This window comes from Penaeus japonicus, unplaced genomic scaffold (genome assembly GCF_977035675.1).
Source record: "Penaeus japonicus unplaced genomic scaffold, GWHDUDI00000001_assembly GWHDUDI00000026, whole genome shotgun sequence".
In the NCBI taxonomy this organism is placed as follows: Eukaryota; Metazoa; Arthropoda; class Malacostraca; order Decapoda; family Penaeidae; genus Penaeus; species Penaeus japonicus.
In genome coordinates, this window is record NW_028234428.1 from 22,505,266 (window position 1) to 22,515,265 (window position 10,000).

A 10,000-nucleotide genomic window follows, 5' to 3' on the forward strand; every position below is an offset into this window, starting at 1 on the left:
TCCCTACTTCATCTTAAAACTTTCCATCCCCAGACGGTACCGAGATGCCTTGCAAAGTTTATGCAGGGAGGACGTCATTCTTCTGCCCTCTGGCAAAGGTAATTCGGTGGTGGTCCTCCACCATGCTTCCTTCCTGCAAAAGGCCCAGGACCTGTTGGGCATCTCCACTTATGTTCGCCTGACCAGCAACCCATGTGAACACATTGCAACCACACTCTATCGTCGCCGGAAGCAACTATAGTCGGGTTGCTCGGAGGCTAACCTTCTCCAAAGGTTCAGGGTTATAAATCCTGGTCTCCCTCACTGTGCTTCTGCACCATTTCACCCCCGCCCAGGGCGGTGGTTGAATGTGACGCATCTTGCTTCCTGGATGGCTCTGTCCCTCACTCCTCTTCTCGACACCTTCTTTCCGACTCACCATGGCCACTCTAAGGATTTCATCGCCCGTGTTCGCGGGGCCATGTCCACGGCCATGATGAGTCTAGACGTCGAATCTCTCTTCACTAACCTTCCTGCCTACTGAACGTCTTCCTCCAGTTGATCCGTATGTGTGCGGAATCCAACTCCTCTTTCGAAAGACGTTTCTACTGTCAGACCTCCGGTGGTGCTCTGGAGTCTCCTCTTTCTCCTGTCCTGGCCAACTTGTTCACGGAGTACTTCGAACTTCTTCCTTCCATATCCCTTCGTCCTTCAATATGGCTAAGGTATGTTGGACCGCAAGACCCTGTTCTCTTCCCAGACTTCTTAGAGAAACTGAATTTCTCTCTTCCCATGCATTTCAAGGTGGCCGACAACCAGTTCACCTTCTTGGACACCTTGATTCATCTCTCTACTGATTATTTCTCCAGGTTATGATAGATGTCTTATTAGTCTCTTTCTTCGTGCCCTCTGCATCTGTGATCAGCAGCATGGAGATCGATTTACATCATCATTCATTCGGCAAGTTGGGCTGCCTTCATTTTGTTCTCGACGCCGCACTATCAAGCGTTCCCTGAGAGACTCCTCACCTACCAGTTCTTAACCTGCCATATACCAAGGAAGTCCACTCTCTTTGTCGCTCACTTCACCTTTAATTGCATGCTCACTATTCGCTAGGTGTACACTCCCCATCGCATCCTGTTCCACACCTGTCCTTCCTACCCGTTGAAAGTCCGCACTTGTCATTCCTTGCTCCTCCTCTGAGAAACAGTACTTCTGTGAGACCGGCGCCTGTCTCATCAAGCGCGTCTCCCAACATAAGTACGTTGTATCCAGGAGCCTTACTAACAATGCTCTCTTCTGTCATCAATAGGACAAGCGTCACCGCATGGATTGGTCAGCTGCCCACATTCTGTTTCCTTACGCCGATGTACACCCCCGCAGACTGGTGGAATCCTCCCTCATTAATAGACTGTCCAGTTTCAACCTCAATAGTTTTTTTCTTCTGCTGACAGCCTTCCTGCTTCACACATTCTTAAGCTGTAGCCCTACGCCGGTCACCTTTCTCACATCCTGCAACCTGAACAGACCTGCCTTGGTTCAAATCACCTGTTCGTTCCAGCCTTCATTTCCGATTACCTGTCCTCAACTGTCCTTCTTGTACTGAGTTGCTTCCCCCTTACGCTCTTATGTACCTTCCCTTCCTCCCCAGATCTGAAGATAAAAAAACAGGACCATTTCAAAACTGTTGATTCCTTTTTTGTAAATCTATTTTGTGAATAGTGATTTTCTCTACCATTGGATACATCTGTATATTTAGAAACAATCTTGACATGAATATGTGTAGGAATACAGTATTAACTAGGAATCTTTTCAAATCCATATATTGTAAAAGACAATTCATTTTCTATCAAAGATGCAGCAATGGTAGTAGTAACAGCACTTTCTAATGAAGAAAAAAGTATCTAATTGATTAAGATCTGAGTTGGTAAATTCATAGTATTGCAATGTATGTCCTTATAACTTAACATAATTAATGTGGTATTAATTTCTTAATGATTTACTTAATGAGCTCAGATCTGTAATTTTCATATATCATAATAGGAACAAAACAGGGAAAATAACATAAATTGAACTACTAGTCATCTTAATGGTGACTTCTGAGTCATGTGACTATTATTCAAAATCAAATCCTGAACTGTGCTCATATCTTTGTAGTAAAATTTTAGTATGCATTTCTACAGTATCTATAAATAACATCATTAAAAATTTATGCAAAGCATAAAAGATAGAAAATGAATGTTAAATTTATCCCAATTTTTTTACCATAAAACTAAAAAACTAATTTTATAGAAAAAAAAATGTTTGTAGGATGTATATGTTAAAATACATTATTCGATGAGCTGAAAATACTTACCTTTAGTTTACTTACCTTTTAATCCTTTCCAACTCCCTTAATATTTTCTTTGTCAGGTAAGTGGCAAAGAAAATGTTGAGGAAGTATCTGTCTATCGACTTCACTTTAAATTCCCTCAAGCACAACACTTCTGAACAGACTTGTCCATTCTTTCAGTATCTAGCTGTGAATCTCAATGCTAGTAAGCTATTGTAATTGGGATTCTTTATTCTTTTGAGAATTGAGTCATATAACTTTTAAGAAAATAGCAGTCTTTCACTTTCCTACATTTGTATTTCACTTTAGGCTTCTTCCAATTGTTAGAAATGTGGATATTAGAATCTTGTACTTAATTTGTCATATATCTTATCATACAGACACTGTATGCATAAATATTCTAAATAGTTTTTTTATAAAAAAAAAATGGCTTTTTCAAGTAAACACCTTTACTAGCCATAAGATTCTTCATAAAATTTATCATATGGCTCTTTCTTCTAAAGCATTAAAGAGAATTACATGCACATTTCATAAGTTGTTTCTGAAATTGTACTTTGATTATCCAGAATATTACTGGATGCAGAGGGTTGTTGATGGTCATTTGGAGTAATTATGTTTTTATTCCTTTATTATCCATTTCAAAAATAAGCTGGTTACACTAGTAGTTATTCTGTATGTATCTGGGGCTCTTAAGAGAAATCTGGCCAAAAAAAATGACAAGGTAAAAAACTTTTCATTGATGTAACTGACTTATATCCCTTAGAATTCTGGGGTTGGATTCAATTTGCAACCACACTCCCACTCCATCTTTATCCAAGCAGTTTTAACTGTGACTTTGAAGAAAGAAAGCATGCTCTCAAAACGAGCTACATTCTATTTTTTAGAAAACATGGAAAGTCCAAAGCTAAAGGAATAATGAGACAACTTCAGCTTTGCTGCAACAGTAGTGCTGTGGAAATCAGTTCATGAATGGCATATGCTAGAATGAAAGATTTCTGAACTGTTTCTTGGGATGTACGATTAGCTCTTAGCTATTTTAGGATAAAGCTGACAGGGATGAGCCTTTAAATTGTGATGAAATTTAACCCATCCCCAACGGGGGAATTCTAGCCTTGAATGTCCAAATGCCGGGGCGTTCGAATTATTAGGCCTAAATCAACTGAATGGCTGGCACAATACTGTGCCGCCCGGCCACTGGGCTTTTGAATGCGCAGTACACATGCTGTACCACCCGTCCTGTGTGGGTTAAAATCACAACTTCACAATACTGTTATCATAAAGTGGTTGCGCTTTTCCTTCAACCTCTGCAACTGATGTTTTGGAAAAGGCTAACAATACTCCAACCTCTGTGTAGTTTGGCAAAATAGGCTTTTTAAAAACTCCATTTTCGTTTAGATTCACATTTTCCATTCTATTAAGAGAAGGACAGTAAGTGTGAAACTTTCTTGTATCATAATTTATGAATATTTTTAGTTCCAGCTTGAGGAGTTAAGTAGACACAACAGTTGCCCCAAATTTGACATGTCAAAGTTTCTAGGATTGGTGACAGCAAGTTTGTCCCACTTTCAGCATCATTTATTTCATTTTACTTTTCTGCAACATATTCTCAACTTCAGTTACTTTTTCACACGTCAAAGTAGGTTGATAGTAAAGGCCTTTGTGTTTACAGCAATCTGCTTATTGTTAAGAGATTTGCTGTTTAGCTAATCATAATATTAATTTTGTTTGGTCACCATAAAGGTGTCATAGTATGAAATTACATCACTTGTGTCTTCATTCCTACTCTGACTCATTGCTGGTTGTCTAATTGTCAAATTAACATAATCATACATCATATTCCTAACCAGAACATTTATAAGTAACATTTCTTCTCTAATATTCCAGACACATTCATTTAAGTAAAAAGATATATACATATATACATATATACATATATATGTATATATATATTTATATATATATAATACATATAATATATATAATATATATATAATATATTTACATATATATACATATATATGTATAAATTTTATATATACATATATTTATTACATTATACGAATATATTAATATTCATTTATATATATATATACATATATATACATACATATATATAATATACATATATATAAATATATAAATATATATAATATACATATGTATAAATATATAAATATATATGTTATATATATATATACAATATAAATAAATATAAATATATAAATATATGTATATATATACATATATATATATACATATATATATTTATATATATATGCATATATATCTATTATGTTATATGAATATATCAATATTCATTTATATATATATATATATAGAGATTATCTATTCATACATATATATACATAAATATATACACATATATACATATTCATATATATATATAGATTATCTATTCATACATATATATATATATATATATATACATATATACATATTCATATAAACATGCATAATTATACATGTATATATATGCATATGCCTATACATATATATATGTATATATATACATATACATATATAAAAAATATATATACATATACATATATAAAAAATAAATATATACATATATATGTAACATACATTATATACAATCATATATATATATAATATAAAAATATATATATATGTATATAAATATGAATATATATGTATATATAAATAAATACATATGTATTTATATATCATATATATATGTATAATATATATTTACATATACATATCATTATATTTGTATATATATACATATATATGTATATATATATCATATCATATGAATATATTAATATTCATTTATATATATATATTTATATATATATACTTGGTTACTTGGTGGTAGTTACAGCTTGAGCTTTGTTATTAGCTCATGCCAGGGCCATCCTGGGGGACCGCCCGTTTTTTGTCAGTTGCAAGCAACTGAATTTGATTCAGCCTTCGTTCTTTCACTACCACATGGTGGTTCATCTGGTACTGAGTGTAGCCATTTATCTAGTTTTCTTTTAAACACTTCAACACTACACTGATTTAAGTTTCTTATATCCTTCGGTATGCTATTAAACAATTTAGGTCCGTTTATTAGGAAACTTTGTTTTTGCATTTTTCTTAACAGGCATGTTTGTGCACTTATCCCAATGCGATAGCATGTTCTTCCCTGCCTGGGGGAATGTCTTACCTGAATTCCCCCTCCTTCAACAGGTCTTGGATTTGGTGTTAAGTTTTCAATAATTTTCCACACATATATAATGAAGTATCTCTCTCTCCGCCTTTGTAGTGAGTACAGTCTTAGTTTTTTTAGTCTTTCCCAATAGTTTAGACCCATCATATTATCTAACTTCCGTGTAAAGATTCTTTGGACTTGTTCTATCAACATTATATCTTTTATAAGATTTGGGCTCCATACTTGGCACTGGTATTCTAGTCTTGTGGTCACTAATGTTTTCCATAGTGGTAAAAGGTGTTCTGGGTCTCTTGTGTTAAAAGTCCTCATTACCCATCCACTCATAACTTTTCCTTTGTTGACAATCTGCTCTATATGGTGACTGAAACTCATGTCATTACTCATATAGAGTCCTAGATCTTTCACTTTTTTCTCCTCAATCTTCACATCGACAAAATATGATCTTGCCCTTGAATTTCCAATTGGACTATATCTTATGATTTCAAATTTATCTGCACTGAATTTCATATTATTGTCATATGCCCACTTACAGATGGTATGTAGATCCTCGTTAAGTTTGTTTTCATTATCTTGTATATCTAAGGGTGTACTTATTCTTGTATCATCTGCAAATGATGTTACTCTTGAGTGTTTCACACCATTATCAATGTCACCAATCATAAGGAATAACAAGGGCCCAAGAACGGACCCTTGTGGCACCCCACTCATAATAATTGTTTCCTTTGAGTAAAGCCCATTAATTTGTACTTTTTGTTTACGATTTATTAGGAAGTTGTAAATCCATCTTCCAACTTTCCCGCCGATTCCAAGGTCTTTAATCTTATGTAGCAGGATGCCGTGATCTACTTTGTCAAAAGCTTTTCAAAGTCTAGATATATTACGTCAACTTCTCTATTTTCAGTTAGGTCCCTTAGTATGTGTTCAAAGTGTGTCAGGATCTGTGATAAACAAGATCTACCACTTCTGAATCCATGTTGCCCGGGGTTTATCTTGCTTTCTTTTTCTAAAAATTGAACAATTTTTTTCCTCACTACTCTTTCAAATATTTTTATTATATGAGATGTTAGTGCTTACTTAGTGCTGTTAGTGCTGTTAGTGCTACCTGACCTTTGTTTCCACCTTTATATATTGGAATTATAGTACCCTCTTTCAGTAAGCTGGGGATAGTCCCCATGTCCAAAGATTTCCTCCACAAAGTTACCAGTGGCTTTGCTATGGTTTCTTTGCAGTTTTTTAAAAAGATTGCTGGGATTTCATCTGGCCCAGCTGCTGAGTTTGTTGGTATTTCACTTACTGCTTCAAGAATATCTTTTTCATCGAATATGAAGTCAGTGAGACATTCATCTTCATTACTAATAATACTAAAATGTTTCTGTGGGTCTGATATTAATTTTTCTATTCTTGGGACACTATAGACTTCTTCATATTGCAATTTGAGTAATTCAGCCATTTCCTTTGAATCAGTTACCAATGCACCATTATTCTCAAGAGGCCCAATTTCTGTTCTCTTTAACCTGTTGTTTGCATAAGAGAAAAAATATTTTGCATTCTGTTTTATAGCCTCCACAGCTCTTTTTTCTTCGGCTGCTTTTTGGTTACTTATAGTTTTAATTTATCTTCCAAAACCCTTATCTCTGCTTTGATCCTTTCTCTCTTGATCTGATCTGTTGTTTTTTTCAATTTGTTAACCTAATTTTTTTTGTTTCTTAACATGATCCTTCGATCTCTTGGTATAATATTCTTGTTTCTGTTGTTTTTTTGGGGGACAAACATTCTACAAACATCTTTAAATGCATTATAAAGCTTCTCTAGTATATCTTTTGGTGTTAAGAGGACGTCAATATCTTTCAATGACTTTTCTAGTGTTGCATTTATTTTTTTCCAATCTATTTGATTATGGCTAAAGTTTATCTTTATTTTCTTTGTTTCCCAATCGATAAAGGGGAAATTAAAATCGCCAAGTAGAATAATAGCTTCAATTTCCCTTGTATTGACAATGTAATTACTAATAATGCCTAGTGATTCATTGAAAGATGTTTCTGTTGTTCCAGGTCTGTATAAAATAATGTATAGCTTTTTTGTATCTTTTGCCAATACCCCTAGTATTTCTACTGTATTATTAGAGTATTCTATTACAGTATCCATTCTAGTTGCTAATTCTTTCCTGATATAAAGAGCTACTCCTCCTCTGCTTCTCTTATTTCTATCTTTCCTTATTAACTCATAGTTATCAATTTTAATTTCTTCATTTTTTATGTCTTCATTCAGATGAGTTTCTGTAAGAGCTATCATTGAATAATTGTTGATCTTTGCCATGTCCTCTAGATATGTAGGTTTTGTCTGGTTACTTTTTGGATATAATCCCTGTATATTTAGCAACATGAGACTCTCAAATAAATTATTTCTTTGCATGTCTACATTACCTACTGTTGTTAGATAATTGATGTCGTTTCCCCCTACTTTGGGGGAGCTGGACCTTCCCCCGGTGTAGCGGTGGGCGTTTCATTACCTGCCTTTGTTCGAATAGGTATGCTTCGCAGGACTGAATGTCCTTGTCTGTTGCTGGTGATATACCAGTGTTTTCCTGCTCCATCTTTTTCTCTGTTTTCTCTTAGTTTATTTATCAATGTTTTTTGACTTTGCCTTTTTTCATAGCTCAAGTCCAGTGATATCCATGCTTCTTTATATTCATCAATTTCCTTTAGTTTCATATTCTTTCCAATCAGTTTCCATTTCTGTTTTTCATTTTCTAATTTGACCTTAATTAGCCTTGGTCTCAAAGCCTCCTTTAAATATTTGCCCTCTCTAAAGGCACTCTCAACTTTGATAATTTCATTGAGGTTCAATTTTGTTGATATCCTTAATCATTTTCATATCATTTGTTTTCCTGATTTCAGGATCATTTTCTTCTTTTTCTTCTAGATTGTATATAAAGAGCCTATTTGCTCTGAATGTATCTTCATTTTTCTTCTCTGACTTTTCTTTTGTAGGTTGTTTTGGTTGCTTCTTTTTGTCGCCTACAACCTTCCAGTCAGCCTCATCATCTTTTTTTGGTTGTTCAGTGTCTGAAATACCATTGTCTAGAATATTCATGGCCTGTTTATCTGATTTTTGCCTTACTATATCAGAAAAGTTTTTTTTCTTCTTCCTGATTTACTTTACTTTGCTCACCTCTTGGATTTTCTTGTTTCTTCTTTGGCTTTACTTTTACATTTTTAGTGTCTTGTACAGCCTTTTCTGTTTCCAATTCAGCAGCCTGAGTTAATTTTTTTTCTTTAGGTTTTTCTTTTTGCTCTTGTTTTAATTCATGAATTTCATCTTTCAATATTTGTATCTCCCTCAAACATTGAATCTTGAAGTCCTTTAATTCTTCATACATTTTCTGAATTGTTTTCTAGTGGGCATGCCCCTTCACACTTTTTGGGTGTGCTGTTTTTTTAGTCACTGATATGGCTCATTTCCTCTTTTTCCAGAATGTCTGATACGGGTGCATATACATTTTCTGCCATTGTGTCCCTATTTTCCTCAATTCTAATTAGTTCTTTAAAAAGACTGGCTTCTGATATATCGTCACAACTTTGAATTTTTTCCAGTTCAGTTTTAAGACTAGAATTACTTTTAGTATTGATGTCTTTGCACCAGCTGCAGTCTTTCTGTATATTTTCTTGATTATCTATTTTTAGTTCATTACTGATGCCTGTTAGGTAAGCATCAATATTACTTATAATTTCTTTCCTGTTTTTCGAGTAAGTATTTTCACATTTGTGACATTTTTTTCTATCACAGGTTTGGCATATAAATTGCTTTTTTTCATTGTGTTTAAAACATTTTTCAGTTTTAGAGTTTCTTTTACTTCTCCTTGGTTTAAACATGTAGTGTTCCCTTAGTTATTCAAGTCTGGTCAAGGTCACCTTGGAAGCAGCTGGGCCACGCTGAACCGCTGACCCAGCGTTTTGACCTCCCCTCTCTCCTTGATGCCACTTCTTTTCCTTCCAGTTGTTTTTTGTTCTAATTTATTTTCTATTTTGTCTTTCCTATTTTTTTCTAGATCATTCAGTGTTTTGTACACTTCACTAATCTCTGTTCATTTCCCCCCAGCCTCGTGGCAGGCGGGGATGAGAAATTAAGGAGTTTTTCAGAGCAACAGTTCAGCACGTCCACACTGTACAGCTGCTACTACTATATATATATATTATATGAATATATTAATATTCATTTATATGTATATATATACAATATACATATATATATATATAAATATAAGCAAGTTACATATATATATATAAATATATATATATGTATATATCTATTATATTATATGAATATATTAATATTCATTTATATATATAGAAAAAATATATATAGATCATCTATTCATACATATATATACATTATATATATATACATATATATACATACATATATATAAACATATATACATATATATACATACATATATATAAACATATATTAACATATATATACATATA

General features: G+C 33.5%; 1 protein-coding gene across 10 annotated transcripts in view; it reads right to left on the bottom strand.

The window, feature by feature from the left end:
- LOC122250611 (uncharacterized) overlaps positions 1–10,000 on the bottom strand; it is a 53,753-nt gene that overhangs the window by 8,482 nt on the left and 35,271 nt on the right. For 5 of the 10 annotated variants that reach the window (XM_086552135.1, XM_086552134.1, XM_043012110.2 and 2 more), the window contains exon 4: positions 1,614–1,632. The exons of the other annotated variants lie outside the window; for them this stretch is intronic. In XM_086552135.1, the coding sequence (XP_086408261.1) occupies positions 1,614–1,632 (19 nt within the window). The remainder of the gene's footprint in view (positions 1–1,613; positions 1,633–10,000) is intronic. 10 annotated transcript variants of the gene reach the window in all.